At 39.2% G+C, this 27,991-nt stretch overlaps 1 protein-coding gene across 2 annotated transcripts; it reads right to left on the reverse strand.

The window, feature by feature from the left end:
- Positions 1-295: 295 nt before the first annotated feature.
- LOC139953744 (uncharacterized) lies at positions 296-27,421 on the reverse strand. 2 transcript variants are annotated; one of them, XM_071953283.1, is made up of 7 exons: positions 26,977-27,421; positions 21,075-21,243; positions 7,713-8,171; positions 5,899-6,060; positions 4,141-4,281; positions 3,811-3,963; positions 296-3,138 (listed from the first exon to the last, which is right to left on the reverse strand). In XM_071953283.1, exons 2-7 carry the CDS (start codon positions 21,181-21,183, stop codon positions 3,005-3,007), a joined length of 1,158 nt encoding a protein of 385 aa, XP_071809384.1. In that variant the 5' UTR covers positions 21,184-21,243; positions 26,977-27,421; the 3' UTR covers positions 296-3,004. The 2 variants fall into 2 exon arrangements, with proteins under 2 accessions (XP_071809384.1, XP_071809383.1); XM_071953282.1 differs by having other exon boundaries at positions 21,075-21,246.
- Between the last annotated feature and the right edge of the window lie 570 nt (positions 27,422-27,991).

Consider the following 27,991-nt stretch of genomic DNA (forward strand, 5'->3'; position numbering starts at 1 on the left):
AGACTTGTTGGCTTTATTAGAGTTGGTCTTTATTTTTTTGCTTGAGAAGTGTTGGAGGGCGGATATGGGGGTGGAGGGGCGGCAAGAACAGAAAACAACAGCAATGAAATCTTACAACGGCATTTAATGTATCTTGTTTTATTTAATTCGGAAGCTTTTGTACACTGATATTTTGAGTATATAATCGCTACAAACTTGAACTGCTAAAGGGTTAAAATGCAAAAGGGTTAAAATGCAACGGCAGAATTGTTCATAGTTCCGGTGTGGCAGGAGATTATGTTCCCCCGGAGATTCGGTCCCTACCCCCCCCCCCCCCCTCCCCCATATATATGGCGAACTGGAAGAAAAAACTTCTTCTGATAACGCCTTCTTTTGAATCATTCTCCCAAGCCCTTGTTAAATACAGTGGACACTATTGGTAACTGTCAAAGACAGTTGGTGTATCTCAACATATGCATAAAATAACAAACCTGTAAAAATTTGAGTTCAATCGGTCATCGAAGTTGCAAGATAATAATGAGAGAAAAAAACCACCCTTGTCACACGAAGTTGTGTGCGTGCGTTTAGATGGTTGATTTCGATACCTCAAGTTCTAAATCTGAGGTCTCGAAATCAAATTCGTGGAAAATTACTTCTTTCTCAAAAACTCTGGCACTTCAGAGGGAGCCGTTTTTCACAATGTTATATACCATCAACCTCTCCCCATTACTCGTCACAAAGAAAGGTTTTTGTGCCAATAATTATTTTGAATAATGAACAATAGTGTCCACTGCCTTTAATTTCCCATTGGGGAATGAATCTCCGGCGGACAGAATTCCCTGGGACACCGGGTGTGATGTGCTCGGGATTCTGTCCCCCGGAGATTGTGTCTATTTCCGTGGAAAATGAATTCTTTCTCGAAAACTACGTTACTTCAGAGGGAGCCGTTTCTCACAATGTTGTATACTACCAACAGCTCTCCATTGCTTATGACCAAATAAGTTTATATGCTATTAATTATTTTGAGTAATTACCAATAGGTCTACTATCCACTGCCTTTACAGCCAATATTTACAATTTTGGAGAAACCGTATGAACTTGTATCTCTCTCCAAAAGTTAAAGGAACACGTTGCCTTGGATCGGACGAGTTGGTTTATTAAAAGCGTTTGTAACCGTTTTTTTATAAAATGCATATGGTTGTAAAGATGTTTTAAAAGTAGAATACAATGATCCATACAATTAATTTGCCTCGAAATTGCGTGTTTTTTACTGTGCGAACTAACACGGTCGGCCATTTATGGGAGTCAAAAATTTGACACCCATAAATGGCCGACCGTGTTAGTCGACGAGGTAAAAGGAAAACCGTGCAATTTAGAGGCATGTTTGTGTGGATCATTGTATTCTACTTTTACAACATCTTTCTACCCATTTATTATGCATTTTATATCAAATGGTTACAAACGCTTTTCAAAGACCATCTCGACCGATCCAAGGCAACGTGTTCCTTTAATGATCGTTAGCGCTTGAAACAAAGTCAATTCATTCTACTCTTGTTGCAAATAGACACAGATAATTCCCATTAAATTTAGTGGTCATCAAGCACATAGATACCATTATTGTTAAGGTAAGGTAATTTCATGCGCGCTCAAAAGTTGTAGTATTTTAATACAAGATTCGATTACGAAAGTCTTCAAGAGGAAGAAAAACACGACTAATTCAGACGAAACTTAGAGGGGATTGTGTCATGCGTATAATCATCTACAGTGAAGAATGCATGATCAGAACATTGTGTTTGTTTTAGACTTTCCAATCCTAACTAAAATTCACTATATAAAAACTACCAGATCGAAGAGGCTTAAATTCATGGCCCCAGCAGGGCCCAATTATATGGCTCGCTTACCACCGAATTCTGTGCTTACGAATGCATAGTAACGTGGAGTACGCACGCGCAGAACCCGAAATTACCCGTAAGCGCCGATTATGTGCTTACGGTAAGCAGAGCCATGAACTTGGGCCCAGATGGCCTGGTCCATTATTCGGGTCAGCCTGACCATAGCCTTGCTCAAGGCAGTCGCATTATTCACTCAGAAAAGACGCCGCTGTAAACCCGACCGTATACACTGTGCTTATACTGACCCACCGTATACACTGTCACATCGCTCATACGCACACCGTACGACTACTGTGCACAAGTCATCAGCACTCGTACCACTAACCCGCACCACTAACCCGCACAGTATATACGGGTGGGTTTACAGCGGCGTCTTTTCGGAGTGAATAATGCCACTGCCTTGACCAAGGCTAGCCTGACTTAGAAGGAAGTTACAAAATAAAATTGATGAAATTTTGGTCTTTACCCATACACAGATGTGTGTTAGCACTGTATACTCAGTACTTTCCCGAGTCCTTTGAAAACATATCACAGGCATATTACTCGGGTGGGATCCGAACCCACGACCCTTGCAACTGATGATTTAAGACTTAGATTTTGAGTAATGTTGACAAAAGTTCTCGGTTCATGTTGGTGACATTGAATCCTGATAATACTGACCCACCCGTGGGTCAGGCGCCAACCGAACCCCGATCTGGGTCAAATTCTGACCGGAAGTTTCTAAAAAGTGTTTTAACACTTCCACTGAAAAATTAACAATCCTAAAATCTTTCTCTAAAAACAAACGTGAGATCAAGACTCAAAGCTACTCCCCTTTTCGTTTAACTAAACTATTGTACAAATTCACTACGTATTATGTACAACAAAACAACAACAACAACAAACAACTTACCCAAAGTGGTTAAATTTACTTAAGGTTGCAGATTTCATTAAAAAACATTCTTACATGATAAACTGTTAACATAAAACCGATTACAAAACCTATGCATTTCTCCTTCCTCAACTCTTATATACATCAATTATCCAAGACAAAAAAAGGCAAAGAATTTATAAAATGTTGGTTATATCTGGGAGAAAAGGTTGTCATGGCTTCCCCCAGGGGACCATTTTGAGTCCACAATGTTGCAGAGTTGTCAGCCCTTGCACGGGACGGCGTGGCTGGCTCGTAGCTCACATCGCCTGTCGCCCACGAGCAGCTTACGGGTCCGCAGCTTGAATCCCTCCACGCATTTGCCGAAACCGCTCCAGGGACCAAATAGACACTTTTCTACTTCGAGGAAAAAAAGGAAGAAAAAAGAAAGACAAACAAAAAGAGACCAGTGTTAGTAACTTTTCATTTAATAGCGGTTTCCAAAAATGGAACCCTTGCATAATGACGTCATGTCAATCAACGCCTTCACTGAGACAAAAAAGGAGGCAGCTCATAATAAGACTGGTCCCCTGTCACATAAAGACAGGTACTTGCATTTCAGAACCAGTGATTTCATGGAAACAATGATTTCATTGGATAAACGTGCAGTGACGTAAGCTTTCTGTATCTGTGCTTTGATTGGTCCGAGGTGAAGTTTGCGCAGCTAACAAACATCACCTCGGACCAATAAAAACACAGATATGGAAGTCGGTCGTCTGCATAGTGTCCCCACGTTTATGTACAATGCATGTACTTGTTTAAACTGTCAGTTTCAGTACATGAGACCCACTCCCCCAATGTCCAATAAAGGACCAAGCAAGTATGCTAAGTATGTTGCTCAAGGACACAACGCCACGACCGAGACTCGAACCCACATTCGGGTGGCCGAAACACTAGAGCTCGAGTCAGCTAGTTATAAACTATGGTGCACACTCGAGTTTGCTCTAAGTGGTGTTAACAATCACCATTCTGCTTTTTTACGTCATCAAAAGTCCATGCAGCAAAAAAAAGATTGAAAGAACTTCTTACCAACGCCATTCTTCCCGTAGCATGGTTTTGTGCGGGTCATAGTGTTTTGACAATCTGGCGGAGTGATATCATCTCTTTCCAGGGTGCCGACTATGAGTCTTTTTTGCTCCTCTTCGTCACACTCGCTCCATTCGCCCCAAGTGTACATGCAAGCTGCAGGAATCACAAAACAATATCAATGAAACAAGTAATCTCTACAGGTAAATTATACTACACATCTCAATTCATAGTGAGATTCATGGGATTCATGTCATGGTCAAAAAAAAAATGAGCTACAAAAGGTATCAAAACCCTTTAAAAAAATGATGCTAGGCTTGTTTCCAACCGTACCTACTGCACACCGCTGATGTATCTCCCGTACAAGCCTGCACCCAGCGGTCTCTTTAGACTCATCGATTAGTGTGTCACGTCTACGCCTCATGTCGCTCGTAGCGTTACAGTAACCCCACGGACCAAGAATGTACTCGCAGTCTAGAGAGAGAGATCGTAGAGAAAGATACTTATAAGTGTCAATGTCTGAAAATAAACTTAGTAATTGAAACATGTATTGACATCTCTGTTGAGCGAGTGTTGGCTCTGAAGTAACCCCATGGACCAATCCTAGAAAGATACTTAAAGGGACACGTTGCCTTGGATCGGTCGAGTTGGTCTTTGAAAAGCGTTTGTAACCGTTTGTTATAAAATGCATACGATTAGAAAGTATAATATAATGATCCCCACATGTTTTCCTCGAATTTGCGTGGTTTTCCTTTTACCTCGTCGACAAACACGGTTGGCCATTTATGGGAGTCAAATTTGGCCGACCGTGTTTAGTTCGCAAAGTAAAAGGAAAACCACGCAATTTCGAGGCAAATGTGTGTGGATCATTATATAATATATATCTACTTTTAAAACATCTTTCTAACCATATGCATTTTATATCAAACGCTTTTCAAAGACCAACTCGACCGATCCAAGGCAACGTGTTCCTTTAAGTTTCAATGTCTGAAAATAAACTTAGTAAACTCGTGGGTACAATGTATTGTAATCTCTTTTGAGTGAGTGTTGACTCTCAAATAGCCGGTCCTGGGAATTCCGTCCACCGGAGATTCTGTTCCCCATCAATAACATGTGCTGGATGAGGAGGAAAGAGGCTGACACAGTTTGTAAACAGTTTGCCCATGGGGGGACATAAGCTCCTGCCACAGTCTAGAGTGCGTTTTGGCGACCCCAACCAAAGCCCAACCAACTCAACAAGTCGGTTACCGGTTGGTCTGAACAGCATCGTCACCGCGCCTCAACCGAGAAGCGCAAAAACGCTCAACCATGTTTCTGGTTGGGGTCGCCAAAACGCACTCCTAGTATCATAGGAAAATCTTTCCCTCGGAAATTCAGTCCCTCAAGAGAAATTTACATCGATGGGGAAGAGGTTGATTCGAAAGAACGCTCTAGCTATTAGAAGAAGTTTGTACACAGTTCGCCAAACATATCCTTTGGGGACAGAATCTGCTGCCACACCAGGGCCCAATTTCATAGAGTTGCTAAGCACACATATTTGCTTAGCATTAAATTTCTTACTTGATAAAAACAGGATTACCAACCAAATTTCCACTTGATTTTCAGGATAAGCAACCAACAGCTGTATACCAGTGAAAAGCAATATGCAACAAATTGACATTTTGTTGGTAATCATGTTTTTATCATGGAAGAAATTTCACGCTGAGCAAATATTTGTGCTCTGCAGCTCTATGAAATTGGGCCCTGGTGCCTGATGGTGAGGCAGGTTTGGTGAGGGGGTGGGGGAGGGGGCAGGCTTGATCTCGCGCTCTTCCCTAATCTTCGATCCGCCACTTCATAGTGTAATAAAAAAGAAGTGCGCACTTTTCGGCAAGTTTTTCTTTGAACCTCGAATTGGCGTAAAAACGTGAACAAGAATAGCTAGATGGTCTTCTATCTTTGCAATATTACTTTATGTAGTCTCGTCTCAATCAGTTTCAACAGATCGGACATTGCAAAGATGCAGCAAATCACAGTCAAAGGTATCATTATCATTGGCATTTTGTTTTCTTTTAAACAAATCGAAGATAACATGAAAAGAGGGCACCCTACCATTCTTGTTCTCCAGACGACGCTGAAACTTGTCACATGGTTTTGTAATGACTTTCTTCTGGTCGCATAGAGTCGGGTCACCACTCTTCAGTGTGAACGTTCTCATCTGCAGGCTGGTCTGCTCGTCACACTCCGTCCAGTCTTTCTTATCGTACTTGCATTCTGTTTAATTAAAAATGGAAAACATGAACCTTAAAGGCAGTGGACACTATTGGTAATTACTTAAAATAATTATTGTCATAAAAACATTCTTGATAAGGAGTAATGGGGAGAGGTTGATAGTAAAAAAAAACATTGTAAGAAACAGCTTCCTCTGAAGTGACGTAGTTTTCGAGAAAGAAGTAAATTTCCACGAATTTGATTTCGAGACCTTAGATTTAGAACTTGAGGTCTCGAATTCAAGCATCTGAAAGCACACAACTTCGTGCAACCATGGTGCGACAAGGGTGTTTTTTTTTTCTTTCATTAATATCTCGCAACTTCGACGACCCGTGAGCTCAAATTTTCACAGGTTTGTTATTTTATGCATAATGTTGAAATACACCAACTGTGACGACTGGTCTTTGACAAATACCAATAGTGTCCAGTGTCTTTAAAATTTAGAATTGCAAAGGTCAGGGGTTCGAATCCCACACAAATTTGCCTATGCTTTGTTTTCACAGATCTCGGGAAAGTACCGAGTACACAGTGCTAAACACACATCAATGTGTATGGATAGTACCGAAATATAGTATTCTTTGTCACCAATGCAAACTTCCCTTTAAAGACACTGGACATTATTGGTAATTGTCAAAGCCTAGTCTTCTCAGTTGTATCTCAACATATGCATAAAATAACAAACCTGTGAAAATTTGAGCTCAATCGGTCGTCGAAGTTGCGAGATATTAATGAAAGAAATAAAAACACCCCCGTCACACGTAGTTGTGTGCTTTCAGATGCTTGATTTCGAGAGACCTCAAATTCTAAATCTGAGGTCTCGAAATCAAATTCGTGAAAAATTACTTCGTTCTCGAAAACTACATTACTTCAGAGGGAGCCGTTTTTTCACAATGTTTTATACTATCAACCTTTCCCCATTACTCGTTACCAAGAAAAGGTTTTATGCTAATAATTATTTCGAATAATTACCAATAGTTGTTTCTTTTCAATTTGGGTTTTAAAAAGTCGACATGGACTTTTGGATTGGCGACAATACATGTTAATAGTGAACATCTGACGTCAGACTTCGAGGCTCGTGGATCACGTCAGAGATCTGCTGTTTGAGCCTACGCCAATCCCTGTCCATAATAACATCACCTTGATTCAATACACATGGCGAATCGAGTCAAAACTCTATGTAAAATACAAAACAACATCAAATGCAAGTACATCGTTCGACTTCAAGGTACATACACACAGTAGTCAACCGAAAACAAAACCAACATTATGAAGAAAAGCGCGCCCTCTGTCGAGTTATCACGCTACGTTACGAGTATGAGATAGTTGCGTCTTGGACCAAGAACGGTCAGATGCCAAACATTTCTCTCTAAATGGAAACTTGAATCGGGGACGAAAAATATAAATTGTGGTCTTACCCATGAAGGCTACACCGATGTGTAAGATATCAATGGAGGTCCATACTCGGCTCTTGCCCAACACCAGTAAAACAATCACAGGCATTTTACTCGCGGGTGGGATTCGAACCCAGGACCTTTGCAAATTCTAGAGCAGTGTCTTACCAACTAGACCACTGGGAGTGCCCAGTAGCTAGAGGCAGTTTGAATCCCATTATAGCAGGTGATTAAATCATATTAATTTTTGGTTATAATACTTACTACCAGGGCTGTCATCTTCATCTTCCTTCTCAGCCTTGTTGCGCTTCGGTGGGTCCCTTCCGGAGGAGCCCTTTGGACTACCGTCATTCTGTCGGTCCTTACTCCCCGATCCCTTCTTCTTCCCCTCCCTGGCCTTGTCCCCCTGAGCCCGCTCCTTGCAGTAGACGCGACACGGTCGATCCTGCTCCTTCTTCTTGCAGTTTTCCCCGTCCCTCGTGGCCCGCTCGACACCCCTCCCGCATGTCCTACCGTCCCGTACCTCGCAGGAGCCCCACACCCACTCGCTGCATCTCGGCGGGTGCCTGTCGGTTTTTGTCGGGGCTTGGTCCTCGGGGTTTGAGGGTGAATCGGGTTGGTTCGGATCGGTTTCGGGAACTGTCGGTGGCTGCTCCTCCTTCGGGTTGGAAGTTGAGGGGGTGATTGATGGATCTGATTGGACTGCATCAGCTTGTGGCCTCGCTGGGTAAAAAGAAAGGGAAATAATAATGGAACATTAATCCTAGTGATCATAAAATTACACATTATAGTAGTTACATGCGCATGATCTGAAGTCGCAAACTAGAATGACCCGAGCCTACGCACTTCTGCACCGCCTTCTTCTTCTGATTACAGTTTTCCAAATACCTTCTTTTGTTCCCCGCATACCAATCCTTCGGAATGCTTTTTTAACTGATCGGGTATGAATTTCACAAAGGGTTAAGACTAGTCTTCTTCCAAGTTACTTGTCATAACCTAGGACTAGCCATAAGATTTGAATAAATCCTAGGACTATATAGACGATGTGACCTCTGACGTCTCACGAAACCCATAACATGGTTCGCGCGCATGATTTGGCAGCCATCTAGAAAGTGCTACGCAATTTTACCATGACTACGTGTCTTTTTGCCTGGCAAAACATGACGTATATACAGTGCTTTTTACAACAGAGGTCACATCGTCTTTAGTCCTAAGTTTTTAGTCCTAACTCTTTTTGAAGTCGAGCCCGTACAACCTTTGCCTGCTGTATACAACCGGATCTCAGGCGAAATAAAAATAGTAATTCCAAACTTTCCCCTCCCCTCCCTCCCTGACGACCAACAACATTTTTGTTTGATGATATCATGATTGGACAGGACGGGGTGTCTACACTCCAACCCCCTATTTCAATTGCCTCGCAGGGTACCCACGCACTCATTTCCTCCCTGTAGATTATTCCTAGGGACTCGGTAAAGTCGTCGGTGTGTGAAAAACCCTGGGGATCAGCCACGCCCTTAAACACAGTATTACAGACGGTGGGGAAGGGCCTCTGTAAAGACACTGTGCATGCTGGACACTTATGGTAAACACTCAAAATAATTGTTTAATAGCAACTCGGTATCGTGTAACTGGGAGTTGTGTATTTAAAACATTGTGAGAAACGGCTCCCTCTAAATCAAGTTACGTAGTTTTTTAGATGTAGATAAATTCTTACTAAAATATTAAAAGACTTCAGGCCTGAAGCTTTTAATTAGGTACCTGACAGCACATACCTATTGGTAAGTGCAAGTACCAGTATTCTTACTTGGTGTGTCCCGTGCACTAAGTAGCAACATGTGAACATTTTGACTCAATTTGTCATCGGATTTGCCAGAGAATAATGACAGAAAAACATCCTTGCAGTACAATTTTGTTTGCAACCAGATGCCTTAAATAAGGCTTCAGCTGATGAAGTAGTGTATTATTTTTCAAGAGTTTACATTTTTCTTAACGCTACGTTACTTTTGCTAGCGCCGTTTCTCACAATGTTTTATACTATCAAGTGCTCATCGTTGCTCATTACCAAGTAAGATGCTATGCTAACAATTATTTTCAGTAACACATATAATGTCCGATGCCTTTAACGATTGGGATAACTCTAAAGCCACTACGAAGAACGTTTGCGGGAAATATTAATCAGTATGAAATTTCGTTGATATAATCATACCACAAATAATAATAGAAGTATAAAGCATGTTCGTTTCTATCATTGCTTGCTCTCCACTGCTATTTTACTAAGTAATATATTTTAAAATTAGTTTTGGGGTTGAACAAAGAATTGACTAAAAATATTTTGAGTTATTACCAGTGTGCCTTTAATGGGCTTGCAGCATCTGGAAAGTTCACACATCCAACCCATACAGTGTACCTAAGCCCCTCAACCTTTTCCCTCTCAGTAAATCTTGCAATCCCTTGTTCCGGAAAATAGACCCATAGAACCGGTGCACCCCGATACCCCCCCCCCCCCCCCCCAACCCCCTTATAGGTCCATCTAGTTTCACCCCAAGTTGCACTGCAAAGATTGCTGTAACTTTATAGAATGAAACTGAATCAAGGCAGTACGCTATTCCCATGCTTATGGTTCTTGTACCTCTGAATAAATGAATGTTTGTTTTAACTGAAAACCAATGGCTACCAAATGGTCTATAGTTATAAGGCTGGTTAGAGGTCCCCCAGACCCCATAACAAATACAAACAATTGTATAAAGTTGTTTTACGCTCAAGGGACAGCAAACGAAATGTAAAGGGCTTCTATACTATCCGGAATTTCCACACATACAGGGTACTTACCCCCCCCCCCAACTTTCCCCTCAGTAAATCTTGCAATCCCTTATGCCGGTAAAGAGACCCCTAGGACCGATGCACCCCGATGTCCCCCCCCCCCCCCCAAAGGTCCCCTAGTTTCACCCAAGGTGCAAAAATAGCTGTAACTTAATAGCATGAAACTGAATGGCTACTCAAGATGGTCTATAGATCCACGGCTGGGAAGAGGTCCCCTAGCATACCCCATAACAAATGCAAACACTTTTATAGATTTTGTTTACACTTAAAGGGACAGCAAACGAAACGTAACATGACTCTATATACAGTATCCGGAATTTCCTCACATCCAACTCACACAGGGAACATTTACCCCCAACTTTTCCTCTAAGCAAACCTTGCAACCCCTTTTTCAGGAAGCGAGACCCCTAGATCCGGTGTACCCTCGATGCCACCTAAATGTCCCCCTAGTTTAACCCCTAGTTTTACCCCAAGGTGGTCTGCAAAGATAACTGTACAACTTTAATAGCATTGAACTTAAATCAAGGCAGATTAAATCATTCCCATGGTTATGGATTTATTGATGATGTCACACTGCTTATGACTGACGTTAGACAGTACCAGCTCATTTCCACCCTGAGTAAAATGTTAATGAAGTAAAGGTGGAACTTTGTTTAACAAGTTAAAGTCACAGGGGTCGATTTCACAAAGAGTTTGGACTAGCCATTAGGACTTGTAGGATATACTAAAAACTTGAGGGTGGTCTTCAGTTAGGACGAGTCGAGATAAGACTAGTCTGAACTCTTTATGAAATCCAAGCTGGACATCTTAGGTAAAATGTTAAAGACCGATTCTCTCACTTAGTAAATTGCAAAATATGCATACAAATAAAAAAATCTGTGAGCGTTTGAAACCAATTGGTCGTAGAAGTTGAAAGAGAATTATGAGAGACAAAATACCCTTGATGCACAACGCTGCTTTCCAGATGCCCATTATGAAATGCTTCACCACTTTCCCCAAAACTACGATTACTTCAAAAACTGCGTGACTTTACTGTTTTGCACAGCGTTTTATGCTATTATCAACAAATCTTCGACGCTCGTTACCAAGTAAAATATGCTAACAATTATTTTGAAATTATAACCATTATACCCAGTGCCACAAGAGGGTTTGTAGACGTTTTAGTGTTACCTATTTACTTGTGAATAGATCATTTCAAAAAGTGGTAGCGTTTTTGAGATGTTGCAGATAGTTTGAAGCATTTACCACATCATCATAATTTCACAGACGGAACGGCAACATTTATGTTGAATGGCATCCAAGTTGGTGGCTTTGAAGTTGCCCGTTGTAACTGCAAAGTGTGATAAGGCCCCAAGGCCGGATTTTCGTTTTTAGGTTGCTGACAAAACCCTAGCCTGTAACATCTGACGTCACGCTTCATTTCAAGGCTTATCCTCTTGCGGCTTAGGACACGTGACCACAGTCTATACTAAAATTCCTGACAGATTGAGTTCAACAATGGAAACAATGTCACCTATTGAGTCTCGTCACTCAGAATCTGTTTCTATTTTTGACCCGTAATGTAGTTACACAACCGGGTGTGGCCTTCCCCCATTCCACCAGGTCTACATTCCTACCAAGACTCTTAAAGACACTGGACACTATTTGTAATAATTGTCAAAGACTAGTGTTCACGGTTGGTGTATCTCAACATACGCATAAAAATAACAAACCTGTGAAAATTTTAGCTCAATCGGTCGTCGAAGTTGCGAGATATAAATGAAAGAAAAAACACCCTTGTCACTCGGAGTTGTGTACTTTCAGTTGCTTGATTTCCAGACCTCAAATTCTAAATCTGAGGCTCAAAAATCAAAAACGTGGAAATTAATTCTTTCTCAAAAACTACGTTACTTCAGAGGGAGCCGTTTCTCACAATGTTTTATACTACCAACCTCTCCCCATAACTGGTTACCAAGAAAGGTTTTAAACTATATTATTTTGAGTAATTACCAATAGTGTCCACTGCCTTTAAAGGCACTGAACACTATTGGTAGGCTTATTTTACTCATAATAATTGTTAGCATAAACCTTACTTGTTAACGAGCAACGGACGGCTATACTGGTAGCCAAACACATTGTAAAAAACGCCCACCTCAGAGGTAATTTTCACTCAAATATTATATGAAATAGTAAAATACCATAGGTCTGAAGCCTTTTATTATGTATCTGAAAGCACACACATGTTTGCTCAAGAGGATTTTTTGTTGTATTGTTCTCTTGCAACTTCGATGACAAATTTTAGAGCCAAAACTTACAAAAATTCGATATTTTATGCATAGTTGGGATATACACAAAGTGAGAATACTGGTCTTTGACATTTACCAAAGGTTTCTAATGCCTTGACTAGGCAATTATGATGAGTATGAGCTGACCAAATGAACCAGATTGGTCGAGCTAAAGTTGTAGCAGAAGCTAGTGTTATTCATGTTTGGTGTGATCAACAACGCTAATGAAATAATAAAACCCGATGTGGAAATTTGGGCTTAACCCGGTGTGTGAGTTTAGGAGAAAATTTGTGAAAAACCATACACAATTTTCAGCATGCAATACACATTGTCCTTAATTTGTAGTGTGACAACCGACACCGCGGCAGTGCAGTTAAATACGATCCTATAAGCTAAAGTAGTAGTCCCAGCCAATTTCTATACCTTCCGCTTAGGTAGTAGTTAAAAAGCAGCACAGTTCTTTACAGAACTGATAAGTCTCCTGAAGTCTCCCGAACATCCGATAAATCTTCTCCGAGGTAGTAGAAAAACAAAAACAAAACAGCTCTCTAAGAACAAACTCCACCTGGCAGGTAGATACACACATGGTGTTACCGCAAACCAAATTTAAGCAAGACAGTTCTCTAAGAACCTGGCAGGTAGATACACACATGGTGTTACCGCAAACCAAATACGTATTGATACCTCACCATGCAATGCCTCAAATCATAATAGACAACCGAAATCAGCTGTCATTTTAAAACAATCTTGTCAAAGAACGCAAAACGTCTTAGGACAGTCAACTACCTGGACAAATTGACCTATTACTTTTTGTTTTCTCTGTCCAATGTTTGCATCATCCAGCTGTGCCCGTTAATTGTCCCCAATGTTTTGCCCGAAATTCGGAACGTAGGGGGCAACCCTGCCCCGGGTCGTACGCCTGTGCCAGTTATGTGTGACATGTGGCAGAGGATGTCCCCAATAGTTCCTACACTTGAAGGTAATTTAATTATAGAGAAAGGACCACTCTTTCCCTCTTGTTGACAGAAGGACACCTTTGAAATCTCCAGTTAAAAATCCCGAGATTCCCAGAACACACAATTCGAAGGGTGGGGAAGCTTTTTGTTTTGCACTAATTCTTCTTGTTGCTAATTAAGAGATCTTATTGTATAACTGTTTTTTTGTTTTGTTTTTTTTTTTTCTAGTTGGAAGTTCCATGCCTATTGTGTTTTAATGTTTACAAACATTTTCAATGGTGCGTTGCTTCTCTGTTGTTGTTTGAGATAGAGGTATATTCACTCAGTGGGCCTAGTAAAAAAAACTTCAGGGCCGAACCATTTTATTGGGCATCTGAAAACAAAAGTACAGCAAGTTTTTTTTTTTTTTTTTTTTTTTTTTTTTCATTATTTTTTGCAACTTCGATGAACATTTGAGTACAACATGATTATTCACATAATCTTATTTATTTATATGTATTATTGGGAAAACACCAAGTGAGAGTACTGGTGATTGACAATAACACACGCGTATTGTGCCTTGTGGGGAAGCTTTCTCCCATAATTATCTTCAAACCATGTGTCCTACCAAAAAAAAAGGTACACAAACCCTTTAAAAATAAACTTGGTTGCTACTTTGAAGCAAGACATGAATTCGACCCTGAGCTCCACGGGGCCCGAGTCCAACTCCGTTTCCCGGCTAGACGGGGTTGGATTAGCGATTTGTTGATAGGTCTGGCTTGTCATCAACTGTAATTGCTAGTCTGTTATGTGTGTCTGTTGAGCCGTAGAAACTACCCTTGCATGTTCGCTATAATTTGAAAGGGAAATTGTTGGGTTGGGGAGACAAATTAATGTGAATTGAATGAAAGATTTGTATTCTCAAGTTACGTCGTTATTCCAGGTTTTTTTTTTAAACAATGATGTATCACACAGTTGGGCCTTATTCTTCAAGATTGGTCCGAGTGTATTTTGGCCGATTTTTCCCGTCAGCCGACAATAATTTTGAATTTTAAACGGCATTTGTTGTTGTTTAGTAAATGGAAATTTGTATTGGGGTTAATAAATATTAATGTTGGTTATATACATATACAACGACTCATTCAGTTACACGGTATTCTCAATACTTTCTCGAGCCCTGTAAAAAAGACTCTGAATTTCAATAGTCGTTCGAATCCCACTTGAGTAATATGCCTATAATAATGACTGGGGTTAATATAGACAAACACTTTCGGATATCATATTCAATTACAAGGGGTAGCTTTGTTATTAGTCTCCACCTCGCAAACACAAAATATTGTATTGTATTTTACCTTTAATACAAAAGAAAACCATCAATCAATATGTTGTTCCTTAGAACAAAATATTTCCCCAGCCCAAAAGGTCCCGAACCGGTAATTCATTTCCATCAACCTGTGGTCTTATTACAAAACGTTGTTATTCACTATCACTCAACTTTCGCGATCTCGCGACGTGTGTAGCCTATAAGGTATTACCAACTCAACAAGAACGTCTTGATCAGAGACTAACTGTTACCGTGCAGAGTTTTACATTCTCAGTAATGATCAACTCATGACTTTTCGACCAAGGGGATTTGTTGAAGTTTATGATTTATTAAGATGCCTTTTAAAGGAATGATGAATTGTACATAGAATTGAAGTTGACTTGAGAGGTATGTGTTCATAACGTTAGTTAGTAAATCAATGACCAATACAAACTTACTTGGTGAGAAGCACTGCAGCTGTTGTTTATCGACGAAGGATTGCAGAAAATGTTTCATCCAAATTTGAATTTGAGAAATGATTTATGCACGAATCATTATTCAGATTTTACCAGAGAAGGTAAAATTAGTATACCTTTTTATCTGCTGTTTTCTCAGCAAGTGAACATCGTTTGAACTGGAACTTTCATGAATTGTATCTTTCTGATGTATGAATGGGGGTCTTTCGGGACTCTTGGTGGCAGCAGACTAACCAGGTAAAATCCATTGTTCTCGGTAATGCGCGCATGCTCAGAACTACGTAAAAAACAATGACAATTTACCTGGTTAGTCTGCTGCTACCTCGCGTTCCAAAGTCTCCCATAGCCTATAAATCATCATTAGGGCTTGAGGCTTGAAGTCTTTCTCGGATCAAAATATTATTTCAGTGAGAAAATAACCTCTTTCTCAAAAACTATGTTACTTCAGATGGAGCCGTTTCTCACAATGTTTTGTACTTATCAACAGCTCTCCATTGCTCGTAACACTAAGTAAGTTGTTATGTGTTCAATTATTTGAGTGACTTCCAAACGTGTCCAGTGCCAACACATTCAACAGCAATGCGGTGTATATAGAAACCATTTTTATAACCCGATGACAAGCATATAACAACCCTCTGTGACAGCTCTACTTTTCATGATAATTTTTGTTTGATAAATCACCAGCAGGTGCCGTAATTTCTTTTCAAGCCAATAAAAAAAAAAAAAAAAAAAAAAAAAAAAAAAAAAAAAACGGCTCTCCGGGGAAAATTGGGCCAGCGATGAAATTCGATAATTCGCGATAAATTGACAGATGTTATTCTAATCGGCGAACGTGTTAAAGACGAATAATGTTTTTTTTTTTTTTTTTTTTTTTCTTGAGGGGTAATGCTGGATTGTCAAAACAACCTGTGACAGGTTTGTGTAGTGTTATCAAACTCAGGGACTGGAATTTGGAATGGGGGTTTAGACAATAGGCCGTTTGGGATTGATTCCATGTAGTCGTTTCATACACGGTGTATTGCAATGAAAACGGTAGCAAGGGAGCTACTCTGGGTGCCTGTGACTAAGGTCGACTACGCTAAAAGGCATTGAACACCTTTGGTTAAAACCATAGGACACTGTCGGTAAACAGTATGGTCCAAGTCCCACACTTTGTGTATCACAACTTATATATAAAATAATAAACCTGTGAAAGTTTAGGCTCAAGTGGTCATCGGAGTCGGGAGAAAATAACGGGAAAACCCACCCTTGTTTCCGCACGTTTCGCCATGTGTTTTAAATAAATCCGTAATTCTCGATATCGAGAATTGATATTGTTTTAATGTTTTCTCAAAAAGTAAAGCATTTCATGGAATAATATTTCAAGAGAAGTCTTTCACCATCACCTTTTTTTCTGTTCCGAAAGTGTCCAATGGCTTTAACCTCAAAGACCTGAGTATTTTCTGTTGGTGTATCCCAACATTTTTAGCATAACAAACCTGTGATTTTTTAATTTATTTATTGATCATCTAAAGTTGCAACATAATACTGAACAGATGCCTATAAAAAGGGCTGCAGGCCTGATGTCTTTTAATATTTGAGTGAGAAATTACCTCTTTCTCAAAACTTCGTTACTTCAGATGGAGCTGTTTCTCATAATGTGTTATACTCATAACATCTCTCCATTGCTGGTTATCAATTATATGTTTATGAAACTATTTTTTTGAGTAATTACCAACAGTGTCCAGTGCCTTTAAAACAAAGAAGCATACCATTTCGTCCGATGGCAAACCCACGGGAATAAACCATTTCCCCTTCAACATAGTTCTCAGAGCTTTATTTCACACTTACACTTTTTTTCTTAATTGAAATGGGGTGAATTACAGCACGTGGAACATGTCCCATGTTTATAGTATTTTATGTAATGGAAGTGTGTTCGTTTCCCCTGAGGAGGACCCCCCCCCCCAAAAAAAAAAAAAAAAAAAGTGAAAGGTTTTGTTCTCTCAATAATCAGGTTGACATAAATCTTATTCTTGGAATGGATTATTAATATCCATGCAACACTAGCGTTGAAATTTAAAGGCAGTGCGTACTTTCTTGTACGTTTCAAAAATAACCATTATGCCATCATTGCATTACAAATCTGTGAGAATTTTGCGGTTCAATCGATCATTTAAGTTGCAATAAAATAATGAAATAAAACACAAGTACCCTTGTTGCATATAATTATGTGCTTTCAGATGAACGACAAATGCTTCATGACTGAGGCCTTTCTCAACTTGTGTTTTTGGGGATGAAAAAAAGATATCTTCCTCTAACCCAGCATTACTTCAAAGGGGACATTTTTGTGTTATAGTGTATAAAGCTCTCCAGTCCTCTTTACAAAGTAAGTTTCCGTTGACATTAATCTGAGGTATACCAAAAGCCACCTCGCTCGCTTTAAGCAAATCACCCACCGAAGTAATTAACAGACTGCTCAAATTTATGACATGAAGCCCAACACTCCGCTCATAGAGTCCAAATCACCAAATTGTTTTCTATTTTTAATTTCTAATAAATCAAGTTTTCAAAAACGGATGGATTGTAAAAGCCTCCAAGCTATAAACACATATAATTTTGCTTGTTTTTAAACTCTAAACGATAGGTTCGTTCAAAAATTATTCTTGGGAAATAACATTTTAGGGAAATAACATTAACTTAAGTTTCTCAAGACACTGCTGTTTATTTCAATCGCTGCAAAGAGACGAACAACCTGGACTCAAAATAGAGTCTGTGTTTTGGTTCAACTGAGTACTTATTGAAGACTGGAGACTGGCACGATCCAAATCTTTGTGAATGTATTTTTTTCTTCTATTTAGCTTATCATTTGGATTCCCTTTTCTTTTAAAGTAACAAATCAACGGGAGCTGATGGATTCCTGATCAGCTTGGAGTCAATGATTCAAAACCTTTGCATTTTGTGAATGTCTCTGGAAGATGAGTTAATGGCATTGGACCGAGTTTCGTTCCGCATAGCTGCCGTCATTCGCTCCGCAAGCCCCCGGAGGCCTCAGCGGAGCTTCCCCCCTTTGCAATGAATCATCGCCCGGGCAGCCGCGAGATCCGAAAGTAAAAATAAATCACCGATGATAAGCTGAAGTCCATCGGCCCAGTTCCTTGGGTGTAATGGAAGAAACATGTAATGTGTTCCAAACAGTGAGTTGTCGCACGAGTGGAGAGAAATGTGGGACTACACCATGTTTTTTTGTTCAGGATCTTTTTTTTCCTTTTTTTTTATTAGAGGAAATAAGGGTACAAGGAATGTGGCTGCCGTGACTCCTCTATCTTCACCTAACGTTTGTGTAGCACGGTGCACTTTGTTATGAACTCTTTAAAGGACAAATAGAATACATTTGACTTTTGAAACCGTTCGATTGTGTCAATGCTACGGAATTCTTAAATATATGACTTCACTTCAAAGGGAAATATTTCACAAAAACATTAATAGTTATTATAAGTGCATACTTGCACTTCAAAAATCTAAAGCTTTCAGACTAAAACTTAACAATGGGAGACTTTTGGGATGCTTGGTGGCAGCAGACTTACCAGGAAAATTCCACTGTTCTCGGTCATGTGCGCACGCTCAGAACTACGTAAACAATGGAAATTTACCTGGTAAGTCTGCTGCCACCTAGCGTCCCAAAGTCTCCCATTAGACTTGTTATCATCACCAACCCAGTATAATAGGCCCTTACCTTTAAACGAAAACATAACTTATTTTTGTTTACCCTGCTTTAGACTCATCTAACGACTTGGTGCAGGGAAACCCACAATGGTGACAAATCAATGGAACAAACAGCATGACTCACACTGATGACTTAAACACCGTTTCATTAAGTAAAGAAACTATTCATCCATCACGTCCACGCTTCACAACACAGAGTTAATAACTGCCAAATCTCCACGTCTGCAAATGACACCGGCATGCTAACCACATTTTTATATTGCTAAGCAGATTCAAGTTAAGCACACTGTTTGCTATATTGGATGAGCAGACTTAAAGGCAGTGGACACTATTGGTAATTACTTAAAATAATTATTAGCATAAAACCTTACTTGGTAACAAGTAATGGGGAGAGGTTGCTAGTATATAAAACATTGAGAACGGCTCCCTCTGAAATGGAGTAGTTTTCGAGAAATAAATTTTCCATGAGCAGAACTTGATTTCGAGACCTTAGATTTAGAAATTGAGGTCTCAAAATCAAGCATCTCAAAGTACACAATACACAGGCGTTTTTTCGTTCATAGATATCTCGTAACTCCGACGACCAATCGAGCTCAAATTTTCACAGGTTTGTTATGTTATGCATATGTTAAGATACACCAAGCGAGAAGACTGGTCTTTGACAATTACCAATAATGTCCAGTGTCTTTAAGTTCTAGCAATTGTTTTTGTATAAAGGATAATCTATAAGAACATTGGCCTTGGAGCAAAAGCATGCAATAATAATCGCACGTACACATTTTTCTTCGCTTTCTTTCATCACTGGACCGCTGCCGACTCAATATAAAAACAGAACATAAGCTGTCAAAATGTGTCTACGCTATTACTTCCAAACTGAATAAATATACAAATAATTAACATCATTTGAATTGCGTCTTTCGCCAGGCATCAAAGTACTTTCCAAAATAAAACAAACTCAAGAAAAAAACAAAAAAACGTAAATAAACATACTCATTTCTTCCGGTGCCTTTAATCTACGATTATTTCCAATCCAGAATCAATGACACACCTAGACTGTTTTCTCTTATCAGTTATAAATCAATAGGTACTCCAAGATTTAGTTTCACGAAAGTAAGAACTTGAGTGAAGATCAATGTTTTCTTGAAGATGTCCCAAGGGATAATTATTGCTGATCTCACGTACATGCTAGACGCATAGAGGAAACGTAGGCCCAAACTGAATAGAAATAGGAAGCATGCACTAAGAAGATGATGATAGAAGTCAAAGGAAATGGGGAAGGACAGTTGAAGACGAACACGGAAGAAACTTCAAACGTGTGTTATTACTTTTTTTATTTTACCTTACTGCACTGGCAAAACACTAGGAATTATTTCAATAACTTACATGATTACACAAAAAGGTAATGGCTTGATATTTCATCCATAGCAGAGTCTTTTTCGAACGCTAAAAATTGCAACACACCATACATGGACAAAAGACTGTACTGTGGTCGAAACGTCAGGCCTCCAACTATTATATTTTGCATCTGTCACCATAGGTCTTTTTGATTGGTAGGCAGTTTGGAACAGCTGAGGGAAATAACCCGCCGAGGCATGGGCCCAATTTCATGGCTCTGCTTACCACCGAATTATACGCTTACGATCACGATTCCCCGCCTACGTGAAAGCGCTGAATTTCTGCGCTAGCCTTGTAAGCGTAGAATGCCTAGTAACGTGAAGTACGCAAGCGCAGGAGCCAAAATTCGCCACTAACCCGTAAAATACGCTTGCCGTAAGCACAGAATTCCCTGCTTCCGTAAGCGCCGATTCTGTGCTTACGGTAAGCAGAGCCATGCAATCGGGCCCTGGTTCTTGATAATTGTACCGAGTGGCCACAAATATGCTAACTGTGCACAGACCCGGACGTCTTAGGCTCAACTCCTAATCAAATTTAAGTAGGAGTAAATTTCCCTTTTTACTCTAAACATTTTAAATAAAAAAACAAACACAATTAAACACCGGTTTGAATTTTCTTTCACACACTCCCTTTTCAGCAAACAACCCCATCCCCCTTAAAAAAATTATAAAATAAAAAAAACTATTTTTTGTTTGACTTTACTCGCCAAACTTAAAGGTCAAACTTCTTACCTCTTTTTCCCTCCTTACGTCTCTCTTTCCGCGCTCTCTCCTTCTTACCAGCCGTTGCCATGCCAACGCAAATTGCAACGACCACACAAACTATCAGTAACTTCCTCATAATTTCCGGGGGTTCGAGCTTCGTGAATGATTCTGTTTGACTGACGTGGAAGAAGCTCTGCTGCTGATAACAGAAAAAAATCAGAAAGAATCATTTTACAAAATTTGTGATTTTTCTAGATTACATGAGACAAATCAGTCTGATTGACGTTCGCTTTGCGTATTGAGTTAGGATATTTCATTGGTGATGGTTTTGTTTGGTTAAAAAATACAAAGTGATGAATAAGGTTAAAACGTAAGTCGTATACTCCTTATGTTGATTCAGGGGCCACAATTAAGCTAACTGTGTTTAAACACTTCTGGCTGTGGTTATATCGTCCGTTTAAACACCCCAACGCGATATCCTCTCAATCAATCAAAATGGAGAAACTGTCCAGGTATTTTAGAATATATAATCACCTTTTTTTACGGGAGCAAATCAACAATGGACGACACAGGAGAACTCTTTGTTCAAAGACCAGTATTCATATGTTGACCCAGACATAATATGCATCAAATACCCTATTTGTTAAAAAAAAAATACTCATTATTTTGGCCATCGAAGTTGCAAGAGAATATTGTTGAACAAATGTGTGTGCTTTCAGAAGGCAAAAAGGCTTCAGGCCTGAAGTCTTTTGTTATTTAAGTGAGAAATTATCTCTTTCGCAAAAATTACGTCTCTCCATTGCTCAATACCAGGTAAGTTTTTATGCTGAGAATTACTTTGAGTATTTACCAATAGTGTCCAGTGGTTTAAAAAAAATCTCATTTCCTTTCGGGAGTCTACCGGTTCCTTCTCAACCACACCGGAACCACAATATTACTCAAAATAGAGGTAACATAATTATTACACCAACCGCATAATTTTACATTATATTGTCTTTCAAAATTGAAGCATTCAAATCTCATAAAACATTGTCCAAAATGTCTAGTAACAATAATGATGATGTACCTTTCGTCCAAGAATAGTTTTCGAATTTGAAGCTACATTTTCAAAAAGGGGATCTATCTGTGACATGGAACCATGTAGGAACAATATACGTTTTATTTAGATATCACAGCCGTCTTTGTTCTAGAGAGTTTGACGAGTAATTGAAGTGGACACCGCAATGGATGGATTGTTTCCGGACTAGTCTAGCCCGGGGGTTTAACTCGTTAGACGGGGGGAGGAACACGGCCAATTACTGAGTCATTTCAGCTGCATTCCCGGTATTAAGTTTGACCACATTGATCCATAATCAACTTATAAAACCTGGGCCTAATTTCATGAATCTACTTAATCAGAAAGTATTGTTTAACAAAAAATATCGCTTTATTATTATATTCACTCCTTGTATTAAGGGACCCTAGTTTATTGGTTACTCTTGGATTTATTGTTATGGTGTTTGTACTTTTCATGAAGTATGAAAATAAATGTGAGTTTGATTTGAGTTGAACTAAACATTATTCTGCTAAAGCACAAAACTGAACTATAATTACATTTTGTATGTGGAAAATGGTAACTTTACTATGGTAAGCAAAATGTCGTTGTGCTTAGCAACCGTATATGCTTAAAGCTGTTAAGCAGAAAACAATTCTTTGCTAAGCAAAACTTGAGTGGAACACAAGTCACCACTTTCCAGTGTAACTTTTGGTGGTAAGCTGTTTCTGTTAAGCAATACTTTTGCTTGGCTAGTTTTTGATACTACCAAAGGTATCCAGTACTGCAAGTTTATAAATCAAGCAAAACATAATGGCTAATGATATAATGATGTTCAGTCTAAGCCAATATGAGACCTAGTTAGTGCCAATTGCTATTTTTCTTTCAAAAGGAGTTGACCAGAACCTGCTCTTAAAAACCCACCACCAAAACAGAAAACGAAAAAAAACAAGAAAAAAAAAAATTATTTATTTAAGTCACCTGGAAATAGAATTCTTTTTCTTTCAAACATAAGAGTATATGCTTACGAACAATACAACAATTTTTTTAGTAATTGTTTGTCACGATTTATATGTTTAAAAAAATATATATGATGTTTGGGGGGCTGACTCCGCCTACCCCTTTTGAAACGTCAATCGAGGCAGACTTTGCCTGCAATGCGTATAGTAAACACACGTGCAAAGTACATGTACGTCCAAGTCGTGACTTGGTACATTTCAAAAAGTGTTTTTCTGCATTCAGCAGCAATACACCTGGTCGGCATTGCCGGAAAAAACATTTTTTTTTTTTTTTTTTTTTTAAACGTACAAACTCACGACTTGGTCCGTACATGTACTTTGCAATTGTGTTTACTCTACGCATTACCGGCAAAGTCTGCCTCGATTGACGTCACAAACAGCGCCCTCTCGGGTCGGGGTCTACTCTTAAATTTGTAAATAACATAAGAACTGATTTTTTAAAACCTTAGGTAACTGTTTATTCACATTCCACTCATCAAAACACATATATTAGTGACAAAAGCTTTATTTTGAAAAAATACCACTTCCAGGTGACTTTAATGCAAAACATAGTTAATGGCCTGCCGATTCGACCCTAGCAGAGTATTTCTCGAAGGCTAAATGACAACAAAACAAACATGAACAGGTAACATGAGCAGTGACGTGGAAATACATGAATAGGGTAAGAAAGAAGCAAGCAATGGGTAAACAATGAATAGGAGGACAAGAGGGGTGGGTTGAAGGGAAGGGACTGACTTGACCACAAGAAGGTGGAAACACAAAGGACAATATCAAGGGCGGGGAGGTTGGGGAAAAAAGTTATTAATTAGTGAATGAGGCTCAGGCTAAAAGGCTTAACTATTAATATAATTATAAAAACGATCTTTGAGAGCAATTTAAGTGAAATCTTAGCACTACACTTTCTTCTAACATGAATCTATCAGTGATATACTTCCCCGCCTATGGGGATGACAAAGTTACTGAGTGTAAAAAGTTACTTAGTTGACCCAAAAGGGGGTAAACGTAGGAGGAAAGTAACATTGAGAAAATCTTATCTTCCTCGGCAGCACTTGCAATGTTCAACTCAATGTTCTAGAGGGGACGATTGATCCAGGAAATAAGCCCACATGGGGGATCACACCGCCACTAAGGTATGGTTTAAAGGCACTGGGTCGATTTCACAAAGAGTTAGGACTTGTCTTATCTCTTAAGTTAGGAAGAGTTTTGTGTCATCGACGGCTAGACAATGTTGGTAATTACTCAAAATAATTATCAGCATAAAAACTTACTTGGTAACGCGCAATGGAGAGCTATTGATAGTATAAACAGTTGTGATAAATTGCTCCCTCTGAAAAAACTTAGTTTTAGAGGTAATTTCTCACTCAACTAATAAACGACTTCAGGCCTGAAGCCTTTGTTAGGCTTATGCAAGCAAACACGTGTGCATATGTTGGGATAAATACCAAGTGAGGGTATTGGTGCTTGATAATTACTAAAGTTGTACATTAGACTTTATATTCTGTTCGGGAGCAAATCCTTTAAGAATGTGGAGTTTCTACATTCTCCTATTGTATGCAAGGTATGTAAAACCACACATAATTGTGAAGCTTTCCCTGAAGAACCGACCTTTAAGCGAAAGACAAATTGGCAAAACATGTAAATAATATCTCAATAGATTCAAAGATCCTTTGGCTATGAATGTAACCTACTTCTTTTTTAGTGCTCATATCCAACATTTGGTTATAATTTAGAATCCCCTCCAGAATTCTGCAACTAGTTAAGACATACTCGATAACATCCATGTAAAGGGCGTTTTTAACTGGCGTTGTCCAAAATGTTTCGAAGGACGAAATCAAGATTAAAGTGAGGCTCAACTAATTCATGTTATCAATAGGTTTTAACCTGATACACCGATGTGTGTTAGCACTGTATACTCAGTACTTACCCGAGTTATGTGAAACAAAATCACAGGCATATTACCCGGGTGGTATTCGAACCCATGACCTTTGGACCTTTGCAATTCTATAATGTTTTCCACAGAACTCAGGAAAGTCCTGACACCGTGCTGCTAATTGGTGTGTATAAGGTTAAAACACTAAATGGTTTCATCTTATCCCCGATGCAAGTTTAACATCTATTAATTCATATTAGTTTTCCAACCAATTCAGAAATAATTCATGATGACCTTTAAATTTAAATGAAGGATGAAACGTCGGGACTTCTTAAATATAGAGTTCTAAATCAACTCTTATCGACAACCAATACTATTCACAAGAACATGATTTGCGGTCTGAAAACTAGTTGAATGGTTTTCTTCCTCGAATGCAGTTAATATTTCGTGAGCCTATACGCAATTGTTGCTCATGAAGACACTTAAGACTCAGGTCGAAATGTCGAGACCTTAATTATTCGTTCTCGGGTTCTAAGTTATTATTTCTCTGAAGAATTTCTCTACCAACACTTCTCTGAAGAATATAATTTATCCCTAAACTGGTTGCGTGTTTTACTTTCTTAGATCAACTCAAGTACACGAGCAATCATTGCCTTTCATGCAGACAAAAATACTTTGCGTGTCGAACCGTGAAGACTTATTTGACCGAAACGTCAAGACATGTTTAACCTAAGTCAACATTTCTCTAAAACCAACAGTTCTCAAAAGAACACATTTTGAAGTTCAAAACCAGATTGACCGTCTCTTAAAAAAAATTAACTACACAAATTACTTTATGGAAACACGCAAGCATCTCCAACCTATTTGAAACAGGACCGCTGCTGCAGGCCCGAGTCCAGTGGTTTTAGCTCTAGGCCAGTAAACTCATGACCTAAAAAGCCCGGTAATATTTTGTTTGTTTATATATGTCACTATTTTATATCTGATATCACAATTTTGTTGAGTATAACAAGTATACTAACCCAATTAAAACAAATGACTGAGATTTCTTCTCTAGTCTTTAAAGACACTGGACAGCAATGGTAATTGTCAAAGACCAGTCATCTCACTTGGTGTATCTCAACATATGCATAAAATAACAAACCTGTGCAAATTTGAGCTCAATCGGTCATTGAAGTTGCGAGATAATAATGAAAGAAAAAACACCCTTGTCACACGAAGTTGTGTGCTTTCAGATGCTTGATTTCGAGTCCTCAAATTCTAAACCTGAGGTCTCGAAATCAAATTCGTGGAAAATTACTTCTTTCTCGAAAATTACGTTACTTCAGAGGGAGCCGTTTCTCACAATGTTTTATACTGTCAACAGTTACCCATTACTCGTTACTAAATAAGGTTTTATGCTAACCTTATTTTGAGTAATTACCAATAGTGTCCGCTGCCTTTAATGGTTCGTCTAATATAAGATAATTACATGATGAACTTTAAATGCAGAAAGCTCTTTAAAATTAAAGTGCTGGTCTCACAAAGAAAACTCTGCCGTCGATTTCACCAAACTTAGGATAAATCTTAGGACTTCGGACGAGTCCCACAACTTAGGAACAGTTACTCATCCAAATTCGAGGTAGGAATAATCCTAGCATTTCGTGATATCTGCTGCTGGTCCAGTAAGTTTTGTTTAGCTATACAAGCCCTGCTGTCTTTTGAAATTTCGCACCAAATTTGAGCTCTGAATTTCCTTTTGTTAATACTTACCATCACACGAGTAAAAAAAAAGTGATATTACCAAATCAGCATTCAATGCAACGTTTATTCCATACTCTTGTAGGAAAATTGTACCGAAAACTAACAGAACCAAAATCGCATTTTATTATAAGATTACAAAATTAATACAATGTTATAGCAATAAATAACTAGGACCTAACTATAAACAAGAGATGAGCGAGAACATGATGCTGTTTACTATCTACATTTTGACAGAAAAACATAATTCATAAACCAAGGACTTACCTGTTTATACCAATCGTGTACCAATCAAAAGCCAAGGCGACACCTGTGTACTGCGTCAGCGGTGTTACTCCAGATACGACGTGTTGAAAAATAACCGATACTTTTCAAGACATCCACCCTTCAACAACTCCAATCCAATATTTGTTGAAGCTAGAATGAAGAGAAGAAAAAAAAACGGAGCCTCAAATAAGTTTTTTTTTTACGCTACTTTTTTTCTGTTTTGCTTTCTGAAATTGAAGAGGTTTGCACAAAATGAGGATGTTATCTTAAGCGATAGTTGTTGGCGGACGGGAACAAGGGTTGTGGGTTGGTAGCCCGCGGCGATCGGGTGCTGCGCGATGTTTTTCCAGTTGGGTTCGGGGGAATAAGAGTACCCCTTACGACGTGCCGCATAAAAGACGAACTCTAGAGTGAATGGCTTTGCAACGAAGACTCCGTGTGCAAAGCAGGCCAATAAACTCCGGTGACGGATTGCTTGCTAAATGCTAAAGCAGAACCTTAAAACCTTCGTTACCCTCAAATCTCCAGGGATCTCGTCTTACTGCTGTCACTCACACGTGATTCATCCACCCCTGCAAGTCAGCATAGAAAAACCAGTGGCTATTGGGGATTGCTTGATATAAGTTTACTCGCACTGGATTGCAAGGTCTTTGTTAACGCATTACTGTGGAGTTTTTTCACGAAAGATACTATTTGATATTTTGCAAAAAAAAAAGAAAAAGAAAAAGAAAATGACGACTCAACAGTGGTTTTTTGCCGCATAGGAATTATAACTTTTTATATAAATGCGCACAAAGTAGGTAAACATTGGTTTCAACTTGAGGCTTAGTTTCAGGACAATAACCGTGGGGGCAGGAACGCAATCCGGCCCCACGGGTTAACCCCCCTTTGTCACGGTGAACTCTCTTGACATTGCGGACGCTCTATACCATCATGCCCAGCGGACCCGAGAGAAGTCACTCCGACAGCCAATCAAAATCCCGGAGGGGGCTGTTGGCACGTTCAAAATACAAGT

This window comes from Asterias amurensis, chromosome 22 (assembly GCF_032118995.1).
Source record: "Asterias amurensis chromosome 22, ASM3211899v1".
In the NCBI taxonomy this organism is placed as follows: Eukaryota; Metazoa; Echinodermata; class Asteroidea; order Forcipulatida; family Asteriidae; genus Asterias; species Asterias amurensis.

Coding starts and splice junctions, on each gene's coding strand:
- LOC139953744 (XM_071953283.1), bottom strand. CDS start 21,183: ATGAGGAAGTTACTGATAGTTTGTGTGGTCGTTGCAATTTGCGTTGGC. Junction 8,172..21,074: donor ACGTAAGGAGGGAAAAAGAG/GTAAGAAGTTTG, acceptor CTTTTTACCCAG/CGAGGCCACAAGCTGATGCA. Junction 3,139..3,810: donor CTACGGGAAGAATGGCGTTG/GTAAGAAGTTCT, acceptor TCCTCGAAGTAG/AAAAGTGTCTATTTGGTCCC.